Here is a 24,845-nt window from a genome sequence, read left to right as displayed (position 1 = left end):
GCTTCACCCATTGCTCTTGACAACTAAACAAGTTTCATTGAGCATCTCTCTAGGATCATAGAATCCTATGCTTTGTTTTCACATCTAGTATGCAGTGTCTCTGTTTCTTCAGAAGTTTCTTTACAGTGACTGTATATCATGCAGAGACCCCCATATAATAACTGTTCTACTGGTACATATCTATCCATGGCATGGTCAACTATTCTTTTAAAAATGAGCCATAGTTCCCCTATACACTCCTGCCCTGAGCTATATATTTCAAGTTCCTCCCTGAGACACGACATTACAGCTTATTTATCTAGTTTACTGAACTTATAAATCTTTCTACTTGGTTCAGTTGCACTTTGGTAATCATTATAATTGCCATATGGTCTCTGATTTCATCCTCATTATGGTTGGAGGAAGGCAATGGCAAACCACCTCCACTAGGAGCTTGCCTAGTACGGCCGAGCGGGTCTCCTGCATTGTTCCCCTATGCTCTGTCAAGGAGTATGGGACTTCATCATCATCATCATCATCATCATCATCATCTTGGTCTCTGATACAAGCTTTGATGTGGCCATTCTCAATGAGATCTCATCTATTTGTTGCCATTAGATCCAATGTACTTCCATCATGAGAGGGGTTCTGATTCACCTGTTCTAGCTAGTTTTCAGAGAAGGCATTTAGTAACATTTCACTCTATGTGTTGTCATGCACACCTCTAAAGAAACTGTTATTATCCCAGTTGATTATTTGTATGACTGAAGTCTTGTCCAATGTTTAAAGTATAATTTGGGGCTTAATGAACTAGTGAACTGAGGTTTTCTCTAAAGTTTTTAGATACATTATGAGATGAGTTTGGTGGTTGACAGAAGGATCTAGTTATCATTTTAAGCCCATGTGTGATACTAAATCTTGCCCAAACAATCTTTCAGGCAGCTTCAGTTTCTATTTCGGAGGATGAGTTTCTTGTCTACTGCAACCAATACACCCCCTTTGTTTCCCATTTGTCTACCCCTTTGATGTATGCTTAAATTTTCCTAAAAAATCTCACTGCTACCTACTTCAGATTTTAACCAGCTTTTTTAACCAGCTTTCTGTAACTAGTACTTTTCAGGAACATGATAAACTGTGGCTCTTTGTTGTGAATGCCTACTAGGATTTTATTACTCTTGCCTGTGGCAGGAATTTCTTTTTATCTTACACTGATACTTCTGAGTCTCTTACAGGTATCATTATCTGGACTGGATGGAGATTTGCCCAGTCTAAAATATCCTTGTGTGCATTCCACACACTGACAGCTGACTTGGTAGCAGGTTTTGATGTGTAGTGCATACCTAACCCATTTAGTGAAACTTTACAGGTCTTAAACCTACGGCTCAAGTCTAAGAAATCAAAGCTTGACTTGTCACAGACCCTTTGCAGTCTCTGGGTTCAAGCCTTCCCCATGACTCTCAAACTTCTCTAGCAGCCACTAGAATGATCCAAGTGTGATGTCAGAGTCCAGATGACAGGCATTGTTTGTCACTACCTGTACTACAACCTACAGTTGTTTACACTCTGTTTCTTCAGTGGCTGTTGGAATAGCCTCTTTAACCAGTGGAATGTGGCCGCCAGGATGAAACAGTGAGTGCACTTGATATTCCTAATACCCTTACTGCCATTCCCCTGCAGGGTACCTTTATTCGCCATACTTTTGAATTGCCAATGATTAATAGAGCCCTACCCATTTGTGTTTGCCTCCACTTGAAAAGGGACTACGTATGTTTCCCAAGAGGTGAAGTGAGTCTCACTGGCTCGGTTTCTGTTTCAGTAGAGTCAGTCAGTGGACAAGAACCCAGTCATTCCTGAAACATTCTGAGTGACTATCAGAAACCAGATTTTGAAACATAATGGCTTTAGTAACTAGCCTTTAAAATTTGTTAATATCAGTCTCAGGCAAGAGCTAAAATCCTCATTGGCCACTCTGTAGATGTGCTTATTGTTGGACACTAACAAATATTATAGAAGTTTGAACACCTGTTTTCTTGAGAACTTAAACTGTAACATAGAAAAAAAAATCTAATAATTTAATAAAGAAGAAAATGTGAACATACCTGATGCAATAACAAGGATTGTCCTCACAGTATATGAAACTAGGACAGGTCTGTTAGGAAACTTGTCTTTCACAGCATTTAGGGACACTTCAAGTGGCACGACGAACTGCAGGCCATACGTGCAGTAAACTCCGAGGGCAATTAGAATTTTTACAGACTGAGCAGCACTGAAACAAAATACATGCAGCATTAGGTGAAAGTTTTATTCATTTTTTGGTTAAAATAGTGGCAATGTAAACTGTTCAAAACGCTGAACAACATTGCCTGAAGATGGATGGATCTGAGTACTTCACACATCAGCTATCTGCAACTGATGGAATATTTTATGGTTACATTCAATCAAACCAATATGTGTAAATATCTATAATTGTATCCTCTACTATAAGTTTATACTATTAGTGATATTAAAATATACTAACCTAGACTGTTACTGATGGTTACAAAGACAGTGCTTAAAATTTTTCTGTTTATATATCTCTATGAAAAATTAAAAGGGCTAGTTTTCACAGAGGTTAAAAGAAAGTTTTTTTTGTCTACTGTAAAACACATGAAACTGATTTACAAATATAAACATTCTCACAATTTGTTGGAGGCATCAACATTAAATATTGAATCTCATTTTGAGTGCATGAAAATTTTAAGCTTATTTTCTGGCATCGACAATAAATATTGAATCTCATTTTGAATGCGTGAAAATTTTATGGGCTTATGTTTTATATTTCTGCACTCAAATAATGCATCCAGAAAATGTGTAGGTTAATTTCTTCACACTGTGAATGTATCTGTGACTATAATGACAGTTATAGCATTTCAGCCAATAAATACAGGGCTGCTACTAGTGCATATGAGCCTGAGTGCGCAGAATGTGGTATCACTGAATGTGTGTGTTTGAATTGGCCACTAACTGTATCAGTGGGCCAGCCACAGGTGTGGGCGCAGCAAGGCCTCACATATACGTATGCGCGGAGCAGTGCCAACTGACCTCTCAATGTTATTCTAGTTAGTACCATGCACATCATTTGTTGTGTCTGTTGTGGAGTCCTGAGAGGCTTTTCTGTTATTGTTCAGATGTTACAAGTAAAAGAAGATTTATGTGACTTAGATCGGTTTTCCGTATTACTTGGTTACTACACATGTGTTGTGCAGTCTTCACTTTCAAGCTAAAAATTAAACTGATGATAATGATACAATTTTGTCAAATGTAGTTTTTGAAAGGGTTACTAAAGAAATGTTTGTGGACATTAATAAGCACTTCATAGCTGATTAATAGTCTTTGAACTACGGAAAGACTTATGATATGGATTTGAGATTGTAAGACTTTTCCATCCATGGTAGGCCTACTTATGAAATGTGAAGATGTCTGGACAGAAGAAATTTCCAGCATTAAGCTCTTGCTATTATAACTTACTAATAAATTAATTAAAAAAACCATGCTCTGTAACTGCTGAAACACTGGAGCAAATCTGTGTAATGATGTACTCCATTTTTAAAGCAATAGCTCAGGTCACAAGAACAATTCTGTTAAACAATAAAAGTTGCAGGTTGAAATATCTACAATATTATGAAAAGAATCGATTGCTACTCACCATAAAGATGACATATTGAGTTGCAGACAAGCATGACAAAAAGACTGTTACACATTTGAGTTTCAGCCAAAGCCTTCTTCACAAACAAAAGACACACGTACACACAAGCAAGCACAGCTCAAACTCACATGACCACTGTCTCCAGTCAGAATTTGACTGTGTAATGTTGAACAAAAGCATCAGTCCAGAGTTGGTTGGGAAATGGGAAGGGATAGCAGGGTGCAGGTGTGGGCAGAGAAGTCTGCCCTGCCTGGCAGATTGTGCCAAGGACTGGATGGTGGTAAGACAAGGCTACCAGGCACAGCAACAGGAGACAATGGCGAAAGAAGAGAGGAAGGCGGCAGAATGGGGAGCAGGAAAGATCAGAAAAATAGAAGGGGAAAAGGCTGGTGGGTTCATTGGAAGAGAGTGAGGCACAATGAGGGTAAGGGATGTAAACTGGGGGGAAGTGACAGAACTGAGGGGGAAGAGACTATTGGGTGGAGGAAGGGGGGAGAGTGAGTTACCATATTTTGAGGCCAGGATGATTTTGGGAGAAAAGAATGTGTTGTATGAATGACTCCCATCTGTGCAGTCCAGACAAGGTGGTGGTGGAGGGGAGGATCCAGATGGTATGGGTGGCAAAGCAGCCCTTGAAGTCAAGTACGTTATGTTCAGCTGCATGTTGTACCATGGTCTTGTACATTGCTCTTGTCCACAATTTGGTGGTGGCCACTCATCCTGGTGGACAGCTGATTGATAGCCATACCAACGTAAAACACTGTGCAGTGATTGCAGCAGAGCTGGTATGTGAGATGGCTGCTTTCACAGGTGGCCTGGTCTCTGATGGTGTAGGATAAGCCTGTAACAGGACTGGAATAGGAAGCACTGTGTGAGTGGATTGGGCAGGTCTTTCACTAGGGCCTTCCACGGGGATTCGATCTGTGGCAAGGAGTTGGGAAGGGGAGTGGCATAGGCAGGGACAAAGATGTTGTGGAGGTAGGCTGGGTGGAAAAATATCATTTTAGGAGGTATGGGAAAGATCTTGGGTAGGATGTGTCTCATTTCAGGATATGATAATCAAAGCTTGGTCAAAGGATGTGGTTCAGTTGTTTCATTCTGGGTGGTGCAGGGTGATGTGGGGCAGCATTCCTTAAGAGCTGATTCTTGGGGATGGTGGGAGGGTTGAGGCTGTGTGAGCATATGTCATGGGAAATCTGTTTGCAGACTAGGTTTGGAGGATTGTGCTTGTCTATGAAATCCATCGTGAGACCTCCAGCAGACTGGGTAAGGTAGTTCTTCTCACTGCAGGCACTATATAGGACAAATTTTTTGGTGTGGAAGGGATGGGGGCTGCCAAAATTCAGTTACTGTTAGTAGTTGGTGGGTTTAATACAGACAGAGCTGTGGAGCCAAAAGAGAGGATGGGGTCAATGTCTAATAAGGTGGCATACTGGGTTGAGGAGAACCAGGTGAAGCAGATGGGAAGTTCTGAAGGAATGAGGATAGATTGTCTTGACCCTCAGTGCAGATCATGATGATATCATCAATGCTGAACCTGAACCAGATCAGTGGTTAAGGGTTTTCTAAGCTTAGCATAGTTTCCTCTAGGTGTCCCATAAACAGGTTAGCTTAGGAGAGTGCCACGTAGGTGCCCAGGGCTTTGCCACAGATTTGTTTATATCCCTTCGCTTCAATAGTTTAGACAAGAAGAGAATAGAAGCTTTCGAAATGTGGTGCTACAGAAGAATGCTGAAGATTAGATGGGTAGATCACATAACTAACGAGGAGGTATTGAATAGAATTGGAGAGAAGAGAAATTTGTGGCACAATGACTAGAAGAAGGGATAGGTTGGTAGGACATATTCGGAGGCATCAAGGGATCACCAATTTAGTATTGGAGGGCAGTGTGGAGGGTAAAAATCGTAGAGGGAGACCAAGAGATGAATACACTAAACAGATTCAGAAGGATGTAGGTTGCAGTAGGTACTGGGAGATGAAGAAGCTTGCACAGGGTAGAGTAGCATGGAGAGCTGCATCAAACCAGTCTCTGGACTGAAGACCACAACAACAATCACCTTCGCTTCATAGGAGTTATGTGTCAGGATGCAGTTAGTAAGATATATGAGCAATGAGGTAGTGTTTTGGAACATGAAGGACATTGGAAAAGGTAGAATTCAGTAGCAACAATACAATGGGCATAAGTGATGTTGGTGTATAGGAAAGTGGCATATCAACACTAATAAGCATGGCTTCAGAAGGTAAAGGGTTGGGGATGGTAGAGAGTTGGTGAAGTATGTGGTTGATATCTTTGATGTGGAAGGCTGGATTTCAGGCAATGGATTCAAGGTGTTGATCTATGAGAGCTGAAATTCTTTCAGTGGGAGCACAATAACTAGCTACAATGGGACAGCCTCCATTGCTGGGTTTGTGGATTTTGGGAAGCATGTAGAAAGTGGGTGGGTGAAGTGTCATAGTGGTGAGGAGGAAAATGGATTCAGAGGAGATGTTCTGAGAAGGATCTAAGGCTTTAAGCAGGGACTAGAAGTTATGTTGGACTTCTAGGATGGGATGACTCTGGCAGAGTTTATAGGTAGAGGAGTCAGATAAATGGCAGAGGCATTCTGCCTGGTGGTCACTGCGATTCATAATGACAGTGGTGGAGCCTTTGTCTGCAGGTAATATGATTAGGTCATGATCTTGTTTTGAGGCTGTGTATGGCTGTCCTTTCTTCTGCTGAAAAGTAGTGTTCTTAGGAAGGGACATGGGGAAGGATGGTGAGGCAAATTTGGAGGTAAGGAATTTCAACATGCAGCTGAGCATGGTGTACTTGATTTCAATGGCTGCTTCACAATGCAGGCCCTCTAGATCCTCCCCTCCAGCACCAGCCTTTTATGAACTGTATGGACAGGTGTTATACTTACAACACATTCTCTTCTCCCAAGATCATCCCATTCTCAACCTATGATAACCTACTGTCCCCACACTCTCCACCCAACAATTTTCCTTCTGTCCTGTCACCTCCTCCCTATTCATGCCCCTCATTCTCTTTGTGTGCAACCCTCTGCCAACACAACCACCCATCTTTCCCCTTCCCTGCTCATCTCCTTTTCTCCCACCCATCCCCCCCCCCTTTCCCTCTCCCTGCCCCACATCCTCCTGACACTGCGTCTGGTGGCAGTCTTGTCATGCCTCTGCCTTGTCCCTGCACACACTGCCAGACATCACTCTTCTCTCCCCTCACTCATACCCTGCTAACCCTCCCTCTTCCCTGTCTCACTGTGGATTGCTGCTTGCATTTGCTGTGACACAACTGCATTCTGGCCAAAGTGGCCAACGATAGTGGTCATGGGTGTGTGAGGCGTGCTTGGTAGTATTCATATGTGTGTGTTTTCTTTGCTGAAGAAGGCTTTGACCAATAGCTCACAAGTGTAACAGTTTTTTTGTCATGCCTTTCTGCAACTCTGTGTGTCATCTTTATGGTAAGTAGCTGTGTTATCTTTACGGTCAGCAGTAAACAATTCTGTTAGTAAGAATAATCTACACAAAACATTAAAGTCATTTAGTTTGCTCCAATCAGTTGTCAGTTGTACAGGAAGATACATTTTTTATTTGAGATTTATTTGTGATTTTTATGGCCAATCCAGTGACAAATTTCTTAGCAGAACTAATTAAAATTCTGAACATCTTAATGCAAGAATATAATTGCTGTAAATAAACATTATAAATTCTTTTAAATTCATAATATATGCCAAAATATGGTAGTACAGGCATTATTGTGGGTACTTTAGCATGTATATATTTAAATGTATCTGGTAACTGTATTATTAACATGGAAACAGTATTAAAATGGGAATGAAAATGTGTTTTAATATTTTTGATTTGATCCATATCCTTGAGATCTCTTCTCTTAGGATCTGGGGACTGTTCATTAAATTTATGCAAATTATTTCTTGTATAAAAGGTGTATTCTTTAATGTTCCACATCAACAATAATCTCCTCACTATGGGTCTCTGGGGTTAATAACATATCTAATGGAATATAATCTATGAAAGTTAATGAATGTGATTTAATACTTACATTTCCTCCACGGGTAAGTTGAGTGTGATGCTGCCTTTAGTAGCATCACCGTATTTGAGATATCCAAGGAACCCAATCAGTGTATAAATCAAACAAATTGCAGTCATGCCCTGGTTAAGAACACCACACAATCCAAGAAAGTGCCTAGGAGTCTTCATGTTGTTCTCAAGTGGCATTACCTGTGTACAAGAAGGTTGCATTAACTGTTAGTTGTTTGAACCAGGTATGTCTCGGGAATATGATTTGTAGCTCTGTATTCACATGGTTTTAAAGTGTTTTTTAAACTTTCTAAATGCCATCTGAATGCACCAATGTTTTTTACTAATTTTTCTTCCAAGTCACAACAGCTTTAGCAAGTGTATAATGTTAATAATCACAAAAATTTAATTAAACTCAATAATTAAAAGATTGTAGGCATTATTAGCATCAGTATACACTGAAAGCAACAGTAAAAACATGCAGGTAGTGTTACATACTGGGTTAATATTATAAACACAAATAAATCAAATTGAGGATGCTCACAGTTGCATGAGATGGTGGGTTGATTCTGAATATTTCAAAACATAAAATCCATAAGAAATAAATTTCTAGAATTACAGTTTTATTACTTGAGTGTGCTCTCCTGTGTAGATAGGTATGCTATGTATGCCTTACAGAATAAAACTGAATACCTTTAATTTTGGAGGTTTCACAGTATAATCAAGGAAATGGTTCAATAAGTGCATGATGTTATGAAAAGAAAGCAAACCACCCTAGAATAACATTCAAATTTTGTCAGATATATCTGTATTGATACAAATTAATAACACAGTATCACAGAACTAGCGGATTGGTAGTGAGGAGACAGATAAAAAGGTGTGAGATGGGGAGGGGGTGATGGCATGGACTGGGAAGAGTGACTAAATTTATAGGAAGTTGAGTTAGTGCTATGCCAAAGAAAGCCCCTTCCAAGTATTACACTTATTACATGTCAGAAAATTCTTTGAAATCTGTACCACAATTATGGAAGTCTTTGATATGATTTAAATTTGGAATCATGAAGTTAACAGCATATTAATAAGGTTACATGAAATTAATTACAGTGTACTTGTTATGACACTTTCATGTTTACTTTCTGGCAGATACTAGTGACTAGGTATGCTGATATCCAGCTTTTCTACATCTACATCTATACTCTGCAAACCACTGCAAGTGCATGTGCTTATTTTCTTATCACCAGACTTCCCAAACAGAGTTTTAGCACATAGCACTTCATTCATTGGCAATTTATTTTTCAACCAAACTTCATTATGTGGTTTGGATGTAAAGGAAAAAATATAATTTTCTCAGCATGGTGTTCAAATGTTGACCATAACAATTATGTTTAAGTAATGATAGATTAACACACAATTCACTCAGAATGTTTTGAAAGACATCACAGAAAGAACAATTTGATTGAATTTGGTAGACTGACACTGTAGATGAGAAATAAAACTTTTTTTTCAATAGTGTATTCCTAAGACCTTTGGTACTACTGTTTCCTCTAAGTTATATGAGGGTATACTCAAACAGGACAGGGAGATAGGACAAAACAGGGTATTAGCGCATCTTGTGCCACAAAAAGGAGAGAACAGCCCATAAACTAGAGCTAAATCTATTTTATTAACATTACTGTAAAATCTTCCCTTCTTATTTTCTTCCCATCTTATAAAAAAATAAAACACTCCAAGAACAAAGGCCAAATAGTACTGAGGTTAGTAAATAACAAACAAATAGAAAACAATGACATACACCTATGAGATTCATTTTAGAGATGATAGCAGCATCATGACTGATTCAAATCATCTGTTATGTGATTCAATAATTAGTTTTATACTCTGGCAGTGAACCTGATAAAAGAAAACTGCTGTTGCACAGGACTTGGTCTGCTACTTCCAAAACATAGTTGTTATTATATTTTTAAACTTTTTCATCTGAAATTTGTTGCACAGCAGACAACTATCTCTGATGTGGCTAACAATTTGTCATTTTGATTCTCTATATGAGTAGTTTAGTTAGTCCACAGGTAACACTGAAAGGAAATTTAAATGCATAACTGGAAAAATTACTGTGATGGAAACTAGTAGATGGGAACAGAAATATGGGTTGAGAAAAAGGGTGAGTGGGGGGGGGGGGGGGGGGCAATTACAAGACACTAAAATACATACTTACAACCCCGACTGCTTCCATGGCAAAAATGACAATGCTGAAGAACTGAGGCAGGCCATAAGGGTGGCCAAAGTGCACACGATCCCAAATAGATGGTAGGTCCTGGACCAGATAATACACTGTAATACCCAGGCCAGCACCCATGAATAAATTGGCAATCATGGATATTGGCGCAAGCCATTTCAGGTTGGGTACAAAGCCAAGCAGGAGAAGTGGTGGCAGTGTTCCTGCTATGTACCAGCGTTGGTCTACTGTTGAATTTGTGTGGTGCTCCACTACCTACAAAAATAGAGACAGCCAACTCAGTATCTTCTATTAATTGAAAGACATACTACAAATGTTCCGTGTAAATTATGCTAAAATCATAGTACCAATGTATTGATTGTAACATGGATCTATTTTAAGAACTTATTAAAACTGAAACCACGATACTAAATTTTTACATATTGCACTCTGGTTCTTGTTCCCTTCCACTCTGCTGTAATTTCCCTTCATTTTCTCTACAGTTCACTTTCATTAAAATAATCACAGAGGATTGCAAAGTATAAGACAAATAGTGGAGAAAAATATCACATATTTAAATAGTGCTAGTGTTTGTAGACTAACAATGCAAAATTTTCTGTAATAAATATTCATCCTTTGCATGGATGACAAAGAATTGAGACTTGATAACATTGTAACAAAATCCATAGTAACTATCCTCGTTCAGTATAGTACGACAGAGGTGGCCACTGAGTACAGTGAGCAGCACATCTTGCTATTTTATATAAGGTGTGGAGGTTCATTTCTGGGTATAGCTATCTTTATTTTTGCTTACTAATTTTGTTCTGTCGTATAATACTGCAGTACTGTTTCTTAAACCATGCACACCCTTAAACTGTGTAGTACAGTATTTTAATGATGAGGAAGCCTATGATTCATCAGAAAAATGTAAATATTTGTGAAGAGTAATAGTCTGTTAGAAATTGCCTGTTGCAGGACAGAAATAGCTATAAAACTAATCAATGTAGAGAAGTTAGCTTTACTATGTGTGAGACTTCTCATGCATTGGGTGTTGAATACTGATAAATTCTTGTCATGTCTCAACTTTTTTGGTGTTTTGGGTTTTGGACAGGCACTGGGAAGGTTTAAGAACATTTATTTAAAATATTTACTCCAGTCCATAACAACCATATAGTCTCACAGCAAAATAGGAAAACATGGATTAACCAAAAAATCAATGAAAGTCATCTGTTAGATCTACGGCAGACTGAATAGAGTGGCACTGGTCTATCAAAAGTACTGTCACTGAAACGTTGAACTTTATTTTGAAACAACATTTATTGGATTTATAGAAAACTACAAACAGTATCACAAGACTGCCAAAAGGGTTCAAATCACAAACTGAGATGAAAATTGTCTACAAAAACATTGTAGCGCTACCTGTTGGGCTCAAAGTAAATGATATGGAGTGGCAAGACCCTACTAGTAGCACTATGATCAAATGATGCTTTTATTTCACCACAACTAAAAAAAATAAACAAATGTATGCTGCAAAACTTTTGTAACCAGTGCACTGCATTACATGCACATTGGTACCACTGTAGCAATCAACTGCTCTTAGGGCAGCATGCTTTAATTGCTGTGCCAGTCCATAGCTGTCAAAGGCTTAAACAAAATTCATATTTGAGCAACTCAGAATCTGCTCATCATATACTCTACAGAATATAAAATGTGACTGCCAAAATGTCACACTTCATCAGTCAACTATAATACTATGAATAGTCTCACCATTGCAACAGGTCTTTCATGACACATATATTGTCTTCCCAATAGAAGTTCAGAGCTACCTCCCGGCACCTACACACCCTTAGTGATTAGCTGCACATCATAGCTGCATCTGAAGATACAATAGCAGCACTGTCTCAACAGAAAGACACTCAGTGGATTTCAGTCAAGTGAGTGTGGAGGTTGTAAAATGTCATAACGGTTGAGCCATTTCCTGGGGTAGGCTCTCCTTAAATACCTCTACATATTGCTTCACAAGCCTGAGGGTGTAACATTGTGTTGTAACCATAACCTCTCCTAAATATGAAATGGAATATTTTGTAGCTCATGAAGTAAACTGTTTGTGAGGAATACATGCAACACACTTCAAAAGCTTCTATTCTCTTCTTGTCTAAACTGTTTATTGCCCACATTTCCCTTCTGTAGAAGGCTACACTCCAGATAAATACCGCCAGAAACAATTTTCTTAAGATTGTCAATCTGCATTTTATATCCTCTCTAATTCTGCTGTCATCAAATATTTTTCTGCATGGACAGCAATAGTGACACTTCCTAATCTGTTTCTGTCAGTAAGACTTATTTAATTTTGAATATTTATTTCAATTTTCAAGCCTTTTGCATGCTATTCATGTCAATAGTTTGTACAAATTAAATTATACACAAATTAATGATATGAATATAATAGAGGGAAACATTCCACATTTGTCAATGTCTGCTTGTGTCTGTGTATGTGCGGATGGATATGTATGTGTATGCGAGTGTATACCTGTCCTTCTTTCCCCCTAAGGTAAGTCTTTCCGCTCCCGGGATTGGAATGACTCCTTACCCTCTCCCTTAAAACCCACATCCTTTCGTCTTTCCCTCTCCTTCCCTCTTTCCTGATGAAGCAACCATTTGTTGCGAAAGCTTGAATTTCGTGTGTATGTTTGTGTTTGTTTGTGTGTCTATCAACCTGCCAGCACTTTCGTTCGGTAAGTCACATCATCTTTGTTTTTAGATATAAATTATACACAAAGATACATATAAGAAAATAAGACAATAATAAGTTCACAATTAACTCATATAGATTTGGGAACAGACATACAATGAGTGTAATTAAAATTAAAGATCATCTGTTGCACAATCAAAGTATTTTCTGTAGCATAAAATGCCTTATTTCTTAGCCAGTTTTGTATAACATTTCTGAAGGTTTTTTAATGAGGTAGTGTGGGCTTCTGGTGACAATTCATTCAACAGTTTAACTCTGAAATACGTACAGCTATTATGAATCTTGCGTAGTTGAAGTGGGTGTTGCTTTTGTGTTTATCTTGGCTATAATGACACATTCACTATGTTGCTCATAGTAGTTCACCCACATTCTTATTTCCCTATTAATTACTAGACCTATTTCTACATTATCCCTATTTCATTTTGGGCTGATAACCAGCAGTTTACAGTATGTTTACTTTCCATGTGTCATTTCTTGTTTTAAGTTTTCTAACATACCTACCTAATTAAAGAATTTAACATCCCATGCACCAAACCACAGAATGGTGGACTTGTTTTTCTCTGATAACACCCTCTAGAGTAGCCCTTGAATAGAGTGCCAAATGAGGGTGGGGGCTACTTTACCTTGCGAATGTTTCTTCCATGAGAATGTCATAATTATAAAACCATACAGAAGAACTACATGTCCTAAGGATACATAACAGCTGTGGTTTCCCCTTGCTTTTAGATATTGCAGTACCAACATAGCAAGGCCATATTGGTTAAAGTTGGAAGGACAGATAAGTCAATCATTCAGATTGTTCCCCTCCAACTACTGAAAAGGCTACTACCACTCTACAAGAACCATATATTTTTCAAGCAATAAAAGTAATGGTCATGAAACTGGAAAGATGCTATTTGGTACTAATCGATGGAAGGAGCAGGCCCAGCTCATAGTTAAAAGCTCTTAGGCATATATGTTAAAATACATTTTTCAATAATGCATTGTTGTTGTTGTTGTTGTGGTCTTCAGTCCTGAAACTGGTTTGATGCAGCTCTCCATGCTACTCTATCCTGTGCAAGCTTCTTCATCTCCCAGTACCTACTGCAACCTACATCCTTCTGAATCTGCTTAGTGTAGTCATCTCTTGGTCTCTCTCTACGATTTTTACCCTCCACGCTGCCCTCCAGTACTAAATTGGAGATTGCTTGATGCCTCAGAACATGTCCTACCAATTGATCCCTTCTTCTAGTCAAGTTGTGCCACAAACTCCTCTTCTCCCCAATTCTATTCAATACCTCCTCATTAGTTATGTGATCCACCCATCTAATCTACAGCATTCTTCTGTAGCACCATATTTCGAAAGCTTCTATTCTCTTCTTGTCTAAACTATTTAACGTCCATGTTTCACTTCCATACATGGCCACACTTCATACAAATACTTTCAGAAATGACTTCCTGTCAATACTCGATGTTAACAAATTTCTCTTCTTCAGAAACGCTTTCCTTGCCATTGCCAGTCTACATTTTATATCCTCTCTACTTTGACAATCATAAGTTATTTTGCTCCCCAAATAGCAAAACTCCTTTACTACTTTAAGTGTCTCATTTCCTAATCTAATTCCCTCAGCATCACCCGACTTAATTCGACTACATTCCATTATCCTCGTTTTCCTTTTGTTGATGTTCATCTTATACCCTCCTTTCAAGACACTGTCCATCCGTTCAACTGCTCTTCCAAGTCCTTTGCTGTCTCTGACAGAATTACAATGTTGTCGGCGAACCTCAAAGTTTTTATTTCTTCTCCATGGATTTTAATACCTACTCCAAACTTTTCTTTTGCGTTACAGAATTTAAATTATCAGGAAGCATTTCAAATATTTCTGACACAAATTCATGTAATGACATTCAACATTTTTGGAACAGTTTCTATATGGTATCAGATGATTTTTGAACAGGCGGTAGCTAGTCTCAAGGCAGTGTCTTTAAATTCTGCCTGCTCTATTTAGCAAAGGTTTGGGGGTGAGGCTTCTACAGAGTACAGCTCCTTTTTTGTTTCCCAAAGTCTCAGATCCTTGAGCCTAGCTGTCATGCATATCATCTACATCACTGGTAGAACTTGAGATACCTTTCGGTCCTAAGTGTTACAAGCCCATATATGGTGTTTCACTTCCATACATGGCCACACTTCATACAAATACTTTCAGAAATGACTTCCTGTCAATACTCGATGTTAACAAATTTCTCTTCTTCAGAAACGCTTTCCTTGCCATTGCCAGTCTACATTTTATATCCTCTCTACTTTGACAATCATAAGTTATTTTGCTCCCCAAATAGCAAAACTCCTTTACTACTTTAAGTGTCTCATTTCCTAATCTAATTCCCTCAGCATCACCCGACTTAATTCGACTACATTCCATTATCCTCGTTTTCCTTTTGTTGATGTTCATCTTATACCCTCCTTTCAAGACACTGTCCATCCGTTCAACTGCTCTTCCAAGTCCTTTGCTGTCTCTGACAGAATTACAATGTTGTCGGCGAACCTCAAAGTTTTTATTTCTTCTCCATGGATTTTAATACCTACTCCAAACTTTTCTTTTGCGTTACAGAATTTAAATTATCAGGAAGCATTTCAAATATTTCTGACACAAATTCATGTAATGACATTCAACATTTTTGGAACAGTTTCTATATGGTATCAGATGATTTTTGAACAGGCGGTAGCTAGTCTCAAGGCAGTGTCTTTAAATTCTGCCTGCTCTATTTAGCAAAGGTTTGGGGGTGAGGCTTCTACAGAGTACAGCTCCTTTTTTGTTTCCCAAAGTCTCAGATCCTTGAGCCTAGCTGTCATGCATATCATCTACATCACTGGTAGAACTTGAGATACCTTTCGGTCCTAAGTGTTACAAGCCCATATATGGTGTTTCACTTCCATACATGGCCACACTTCATACAAATACTTTCAGAAATGACTTCCTGTCAATACTCGATGTTAACAAATTTCTCTTCTTCAGAAACGCTTTCCTTGCCATTGCCAGTCTACATTTTATATCCTCTCTACTTTGACAATCATAAGTTATTTTGCTCCCCAAATAGCAAAACTCCTTTACTACTTTAAGTGTCTCATTTCCTAATCTAATTCCCTCAGCATCACCCGACTTAATTCGACTACATTCCATTATCCTCGTTTTCCTTTTGTTGATGTTCATCTTATACCCTCCTTTCAAGACACTGTCCATCCGTTCAACTGCTCTTCCAAGTCCTTTGCTGTCTCTGACAGAATTACAATGTTGTCGGCGAACCTCAAAGTTTTTATTTCTTCTCCATGGATTTTAATACCTACTCCAAACTTTTCTTTTGCGTTACAGAATTTAAATTATCAGGAAGCATTTCAAATATTTCTGACACAAATTCATGTAATGACATTCAACATTTTTGGAACAGTTTCTATATGGTATCAGATGATTTTTGAACAGGCGGTAGCTAGTCTCAAGGCAGTGTCTTTAAATTCTGCCTGCTCTATTTAGCAAAGGTTTGGGGGTGAGGCTTCTACAGAGTACAGCTCCTTTTTTGTTTCCCAAAGTCTCAGATCCTTGAGCCTAGCTGTCATGCATATCATCTACATCACTGGTAGAACTTGAGATACCTTTCGGTCCTAAGTGTTACAAGCCCATATATGGTGTTTTTTTACATTAAAACTTGCATCCTATGAGTATATGCTATTTCAGAGTGCCAGAACATTAAGGGTTTCTTGAAAGCAAGTCATTGGTATGATTTGTTGTAATAAAATGACAGGGAACATCATAATGGCTGTTAAGGAATGTTTGTGTCTTGTTCATCATAGCTTGCATGTCATGAAAGACGATAATATGCTGAAAATGTATCAAAAATGCGTAATTCTTGGTATGCTTAGTTATAATTAAATGTTAGTTAATGTCATTACAGTGCAAAAGAAGAGAAGTAAACAGACTGGGTGTGATGGTGGAATGAGGGCTGTGTAATGCTGGAATGGAAACAGGAAAGGGGCTGGGTGGGTGAGGACAATGACTACTGAAGGTTGAGGCCAGGAGGGAACGTAGCACATATAACAGGGAAAGTTCTAACCTCTGCAATTCAGAAAACCTGGTGTTTGTGGGAAGGATCCATATGGCACAGGCTGTGAAGCAGTCATTGAAATGAAGGATGTAATGTTTGCCAGTGTGTTCAGCCACAGTTTGCTGGTAGCTGTTCATGCAGAGAGACAGCTTATTGGTTTTCATGCCCACATAGAATGCAGCACAGTGGTTGCAGCTGAATTTGTAGATCACATGGCTGGTTTCACAGGTCACACTGCCTTTGATGGGATATGTGATGTTTGTGACCAGACTGGAGTAGGTGGTGGTGGAAGGATGTATGGGACACACCTTGCATCTAGATCTATTTCAGGGATATGTGTCATGAGGTAAGATGTTGGGAGCAGGAGTTGTGTAGGGATAGACAAATATATTGTGTCAGTTCAGTGCACAGTAGAGTGTTTCTAAAAGATTCTAAAACTTTTTAATTAATTTAATAGAAGTATGTTCTTCAACTCTGCCAATACATTGTTTGATAGATTTTTTCATTATTTCTTAAATATATTCGAGACTAACTGCCCTCAATACAAATGTAAAGTTAACCCTAAAAGTAACAGTAATAGACATAGGGATAAGAGTCCATGGTATACCACTCAACTAGCCAATATGAAAAGAAGGTTGTTGTTGTATAGAGATTCTTACAGACTTACGAAAACTGATATGGCTAAACAAAGGTACTCAAGAGCACAAAAAGAATATAAGTATGCTTTAAATGAGGCCAAAAAACAACATAACCTAGTCAGCATTGAGTCATCAAAAAATAAATGCAGAAAAGCATGGACTATAATAAATTCAGTGGCCAAAAGCAAGCAGAAAGTTGAGGTAGTAATTTCAGCAGACGAATTTAATAACTACTGTATAAAATCTGTTAACCAAATTAGGGAAAGCATTGTGAGGCCACAAGAGACTGTTGTTGATCTCATTAAATACCATAATGTAGACTACACCCTGAACGATAAATTCCTTTTAACAGAGTTCACACCAGATGTTGTTTTAACTCTTGTAAATAACTTTAGACCCTCTGATAGTGAAGATATATATGGTATTTCTTGTAATATGTTAAAAAAGATAATTGGCTGCATAGTATATCCTCTTACTAAATGTATAAATAGATGTCTAATTGAAGGAGTATTCCCAGAAGTATTAAAATTATCCAGGGTAGTGCCCATTTACAAGAAAGGAGACAAAAATTGCCCATCTAGCTATCGCCCAATATCCCTGACACCTATTTTATCTAAAGTTTTGGAATCCATCATCTACTCCCAGTTGTGTGATTATCTGACATGTAATAACATTATTACTCCGGTACAATTTGGCTTTAGGAAGGGCAAATCCACAGTCCATGCCATTGACTCCCTGATTAAAAAAGTGCTTAATGCTTATGAAAGAAAAAATTTTGCTCAGGCTACATTTTGTGATCTGAGCAAAGCCTTCGATTCTGTGGAGCATATTTCACTCCTCAACAAACTAGTTTATTACGGAATCACAAACAGTGAAGTCGACAACATTTTTGAATCTTTCCTCAGCAACCGTAGACAAATTGTTTGTATTGGTAAACAGAGATCACAGCTAGCTGAAGTTAAGTGCGGTGTGCCACAAGGCTCAGTATTAGGACCTCTGCTATTTATCCTAATGACAAATGATCTACCATCCTACATAAATACTCACTCCATTCTCTATGCAGATGATACCAGTTTTTTCAATATCAGCTCAGACATTGATATGCTCCAAACTGTGGCAAATGACACAATATCACAGGCATCAGTCTGGTTCCGAGCTAATGGGTTCCTGCTTAATGAAAGTAAAACTCAAAAGATTGTATTTAGTTTGAGAGATCCGCCAGCAGAAGACTTCAAGAATAGTGTTAAGTTCTTAGGTATTGTTATAGATACTAAACTGACTTGGGAGCCACATATTAAATACATTAGTGCAAGGCTGTCTAGAGTGGTGTATTTGTTAAAGAATTTAATAAACCATGTACCTGCGGCCTATGTAAGATCAGCCTACTTTGCTTTTTTTCAAAGTATTATATCTTATGGGCTTTTAATATGGGGCAATAGCTCACACCTTCAGGACATTCTGGTACTTCAGAAGAAAGTAATTCGAATTATCACAAACAGTGATAAACTGGCCCATTGCAAACCACTGTTTATCAACTTAAAAATATTAACTGTGATAAACATGTATATTTACACTGCCCTACTGCATATAAAGAGCAACTTATCAGAATACCAGCGTAGAAGAGATGTACTCTTTCATGGAACCAGGAATAGTAGCAATCTTGACATACCTTACTACAGATTATCCAAGTCATTGAACAGCTACAAAGTGGTGGGTATGAAGATGTTTAATAATTTGCCACTAGAATGGGTAGAAGCTCCATTTGATGTATTTAAAGACAAATTGTTCAGTTGGTTAGCTGCAAAACCATACTACTCACTTCAGGAATTTTACGACTGTAAAATATCATAGTGGTACCGATTTGGAGAGCGTAGCATAATTTCTTTAACTGAATCAGTTATGATGCAATGTTTTCATATTATTTCATTTTAAATATTGTATTTTATGTAAAACTTATGTCACATATTGTACCCATGTATATATGCTGTATAACTTGTATATGTGTAACTTGACTTTGTCAATTGCTGTAATAGCTAAACGACAATAAAATTTCATTCATTCATTCATTCATTCATTCATTCATTCATTCATTCATTCATTAGATGTTATGTACATGAAAGAGATCTCTCTCATGAGCGAGTTTCTCCCATTGTGTAAACATACCAGGAAATATGGATCCACTTAACTGCAAGATAGTTTTGTACATTACTGCCTGATTTGATTGCAATTTGGTATTTTTTTATTCATTGAGAAATCATAGTCATAGCAAAAGACATATTATGTCACAGAAATGTCTCTGCAGCATTGCATGAACTCATGAATGCTGCAGATTGAACACATAAAAACTATAAACATCTCAATTTTAGAACTCAAAACAGGAAAAACATTAAGCATGAAGTGAAGCTAAGATCTCTTCAAAATTTGTACTTTTGTACAATTCATTGTGATGAAGTGTCACGAAACATGAAGTTGGTAGATAAATATGCTACCTATAGATATGATTTGGGAGTTAATTCTATGGGGCATTAAACCCTAAGATTCCTTCTTTGGAGTTAACTTTTGGTGTTATTTAATAGTTGAGTATGGAATGAAAAGAAGATACATTATGTAAACTTTTGGATAGATTTGATATTGTACTGCTCCTGTCTGTCACCTGAAACCTTGGTTGTGATGGAAGACTGATCTGTAGCATAGCTCAAGATTTGTTTTAGTTCCAATTGATAAATTTCGCAGCCTTCCCCAGCATGGAAACCATGTGCTGCACCTGGGAATGGGTATACATGTAAAGTGGAAATTTGAGTGTACATTTAGCAATGGAAGTGCAGCAAAACAATAATACACTATGGTAATCTGTTTAGATTATACATATAAAGGCTCACTGCTTAAGTAAAATATGAACTACATAGTGCAGCAAGGGAAAAGTAGAGGTAGGTCAGAAAGAAAATGGTAACAGTTAGTTATGTGATCATAGGGAGAAGTAAATAATTGAAGAAGGGGCATCCAATACTGATGGACTGAGTGTCTGTTTATAGCAAAATATTTATTTAAAAGTTTACTAGTGAAACCACTGTATCCTCATTTCTGTATTAGCATTAAGTAATTGCACATGTTTTGTACAGGATATGCAGTAATTTCTGAACTGTGAATAAAAAACCACTTGCCAGAATAACTGCAACTACTTGGGCCAGTGTACTATATTAGGAACCAAACCTATTATCTCCAATTTTTAACTTAATACCATACTCACTGTGGCAACTGGACAGCTCTTTTGTCTTATGTTACATAAATAAATAAATTAATCCTTGTTCCATAGATCATGAATATGACATTTTGTAATGATGTGGAACGTGTCACTTTAACATCAGTTTTCTTTACACAAAATAATTAATTAATTAATTTTTTTTTTACAGTTACCACTTCATATCTAAAAATTCATCTATTGAGTAGCAGGAATTGTCATTCAGTTAATTTGCTTTTAAATGTTGCTTGGCTATTTGTCAGACTTTTAATACTATTTCGCAAATGATTTTTGTGGTAGCATAATTCACCCCTTTCTGTGACAAACTGAGATTTAATGCAGAATACTGAAGATCATCCTTTTTTGTAGTGTTGTAGCTATGCACTTCACTGTTATTTTTGAATTGGGATGCGTTGTTAATGACAAATTTCATAAGTAAATATATACTGCGAATATCTCAAATTCCTTACATAAATGTCTGTGAGGTGATCTTGGGTGGGCTCCAGCTATTATTCTGATTACACATTTCTGTGCAATGAATACTTCCTCTCTTAATGACAGATTGCCCCAAAATATGATACCATATGAAAGCAGTGAATGAAAGTAGGCATAATAGGCTAATTTACTGATATGTTTATCACAAAAATTTGCAATAATCCTAATAGCATAAGTAACTGAACCTACCCTTTTCAGCAGATCATTGATGTGTTTCTTCCAATTCAATTTCTCATCAATGCACACTCCCTGAAATTTAGAGTATTCTCTGCCTTAGAAACAGACTTCTGTTCATAATCTATATTTATCAATGGTGTTATGTCATTTACTGTACAGAATTATATAAACTGTGTTTTCTCAAAATTTGGTGAGAGTCCATTTTCAGAGAACCGCTTAATAATTTTCTGAAAGACATTATTTTCAGTTTCCTCAGCTGATTCTTACTTTTTGGGTGTGATTACTACAAAACCATCTTCACTCTACAAATACGAGCTGTTAGAATAATTACCAACAGTTCAAGGCTAACTCCTTCAAATCAATTATTTAAACAGCTGAATATTCTACCCCTACCGTGCCTCTATATACAGAAAAGTGTAATTAATGTAAAACGAAATATTAACAATTTCCAATCCAACTCGGATCTACATACTTACAACACAAGAAAGTGCAATGACATACATATAAAAAGAGTTAACAAGGCTTTGGCGCAGAAACAAACAAACATACAAGGAAGCAGATTGTATAACAAACTACCAGTAAAGATAAAAGAAGTAAAAAAAACTGTCTTCATTTAAAGAAGCAGTATTCAAATTTTTAATGACCAACTGCTATTATAGTGTAAAAGAATACCTGGAATAGCTTCATACTAAACAATTATATTTATGTACTCTGTGCCAATAGTAATTTTTATCTGACTGTTGCTATGATCTAAATAAATAATATGTACAAAAGTGCTAGAATTGTATGTGTTATATCTAAATATCAACTGTGTATTCCATGTAAAAAGTCTTTCTCATACATCAATGTAAATAATCAAAGTTGCACATGCTATTTCAATGTGGTCTGATGTTATGTAGTCTACTATGCACATCTGTATTTTGTATAGTATTGTTCACCCTATATGTGTGTATATATATATACTATGTATTTTTTGACGAAATCCATGCAATGTAAATTGTCTCTGGATGAATAAACTACTACTACTACTACTACTACTACTACTACTACTACTACTACTACTTGCATCATCAGCAAAAAGAACTAGCCCTGCATATTCATGAATATAGAGTTGCAAGTCGTTAATATATATTAAGAACAATAGGGGACCCAAGACTGAACCCTGTGGGACACCATTCTTGATACCTCCCCAGTTACAGGACTCTGCTGATTTTTGAAGACTATCTGTACTGTTAATTTCAACTTCCTGCATTCTTCCAGTTAAGTAGGAATTAAACCATTTGTGCACTGTCCCACTCATACTACAATACCTACGTTTATCTAGAAGAATTTCATGATTCACACAATCAAAAGCCTTTGAGAGATCACAAAATATCCCAATGGGTGATGTTTGGTTATTCAATGCTTTTAATATTTGATCAGTGAAAGCATACATAGCAGTTTCTGTTGAAAAGCCTATCTGAAAACCAAACTGACATTTTGTTAGTACTTCATTTTTACAAATATGTGATGCTACTCTTGAATACATTACTTTTTCAAGAATTTTGGATAAAGCTGTCAAAAGTGATATTGGGCAGTAGTTGTTAGCATCAGACCTATCCCCTTTTTCATGCAATAGTTTAACAATAGTGTATTTCAGTCTATCTGGAAAAATACCGTTTCAGTGAGCTACTTGAGATGTGGCTGAGAATCCTTCTTATTTGTTGGGAACACACTTTTAGTACTCTGCTGGAAATGCCATCAATTCCATGTGTGCTTTTACTTTTGAGTGAATTTACTATTTTCCTAATTTCAAGAGGAGAGGTGCATTGAATTTCAATTCTATCAAATTGCATAGGTACTGCCTCTCCCATATACTGCCTTGCATTTTCTAATGAATAGCTCTACTTAAAAAATGATTATTAAAAATGTTTTCTACTTCTGACTTCTTGTTAACAAACTTTTCATTCAGTTTGATAGAAATACAGTCTTCCTGTACTCTGGGTTGACCTGTTTCCCTTTTAACAATATTACAAATTGTTCTAATTTTATTATCAGATGTGCTAATCTTAGACATAATGCACATACTTCTGGACTTTTTAATAACTTTTCTTAATACAGTGCAGAAGTTTTTATAATGTTTCACTGTTTCAGAATTATTACTCCTCCTAACTATAAGATACATTTCCCTTTTCTGTTCACAAGCTATTTTTATATTTTTAGTAAGCCATGGCTTTTTACGTGGTTACTTATAATTACATTTCACTGTTTTCTTAGGGAAACAGTTTTCAAATATACTCACAAAAGTATCATGAAATAGCTTAAATTTTAAATTTGCATCATGTTCCCTGTACATCTCATCCCAGTCTAACTGTTGCAAGTTTTCCCCAAAATTTTGAGTTGTTAAATCGTTAATTGAATGCACTATTTTGGAGGACTGTATTGAATTATTGTATGGAGCTATGTCATATACTATAACTAGCTGTGCATCATGATCAGACAGACCTTTCTTAACAGGAAACGTTTTTATTTGATTAATTTATCTTGGTCTATGAAAACATTATCTACCAGTGGGCTGCTTTTCCTGTACCACCCAAGTAGGAAAATCAATAACTGATGTCAATTTGAAAGAACCAAGTAATACTTCAAGGTCAAGCTTTCTAGCGGACTCTATCATAAAATATAGATTGAAATATCCACAAACAATAATTTGCGTTCCTCTGTCTGACAGATAGCACAACAAAGAATCCAAGTTTTTCAAAAATAGTTCAAAATTTCCTTGTGGGGACCTATACCCGGCTACAATTATAAAACTGCCATTATCTAGTTTAAGCTCACATGCCTGTGCTTCTGTGTGTTGCTCAACACAAAAAATTTTAATTTCCACATTTTTCACACTACTACAGATTTTAACATATATGGCAACTCCTCCTCTCGCCATAGTGTCTCTACTTGTGCTGAAAGCTTATATCCACCTGCATTTACCATTTCCATACCTGTGACTATATGATGTTCAGATAGGCATAGTACATCTATTCCACCCTTAGTTTCTAAATCTTCTAAACAAACAAGAAGCTCATCTACTTTGTTTTTTAATCCCCTTATATTTTGCTGCAATATACTAACATTATTTTTCACCGTGCTTTTATGTGAATCTTGTGACATACTAACATTATTTTTCACTGTACTCTTATGAGAATCTTGTGATATTTTAACATCTCTAGTACCTGCCTGTCTGAATTTCCCATTAAGTGTAATTTCAATCAATGTTTGATGACTGAACATTGATCTTAGCCTAAAAAAGGACTCCCATGAGTTTCAGTGCACTTCCTTAAGGATTTTGCTATGAGCTCAGCCAGTTTACCCTTCCCTTTCCTATTGAGATGCAGGCCATGTCTTGCAAAGTCCCACCTACCCATACCATCAACAGGAACCAAATCTACGCCTGACAAAGTAGCCACCCGTAGCAGCTGATCTAGCTCCATATTGACCCTCCTGACAGAACTGTTCAATTGGGGCTGATCATACCACATGAAAGCAGGAGCCAAGCCAACATTTGTACGGTTCGTTGCAGATGC

At 37.2% G+C, this 24,845-nt stretch overlaps 1 protein-coding gene across 4 annotated transcripts in view; it reads right to left on the bottom strand.

Annotated features, from left to right (window-relative positions):
* LOC126256014 (proton-coupled amino acid transporter-like protein pathetic) overlaps positions 1–24,845 on the bottom strand; it is a 374,111-nt gene that overhangs the window by 8,740 nt on the left and 340,526 nt on the right. For all 4 annotated transcript variants that reach the window (XM_049955447.1, XM_049955449.1, XM_049955450.1 and 1 more), the window contains 3 exons: positions 9,915–10,190; positions 7,725–7,903; positions 2,079–2,245 (listed from right to left, as the gene is read on the bottom strand). In XM_049955447.1, coding sequence (XP_049811404.1) covers positions 2,079–2,245; positions 7,725–7,903; positions 9,915–10,190 — 622 coding nt within the window. The remainder of the gene's footprint in view (positions 1–2,078; positions 2,246–7,724; positions 7,904–9,914; positions 10,191–24,845) is intronic.

Source organism: Schistocerca nitens, chromosome 1, assembly GCF_023898315.1.
Source record: "Schistocerca nitens isolate TAMUIC-IGC-003100 chromosome 1, iqSchNite1.1, whole genome shotgun sequence".
Classification (NCBI taxonomy): Eukaryota; Metazoa; Arthropoda; class Insecta; order Orthoptera; family Acrididae; genus Schistocerca; species Schistocerca nitens.
The sequence above is the reverse complement of the archived record's forward strand: the minus strand, read 5'-3'. Positions and strand labels throughout refer to the sequence as shown.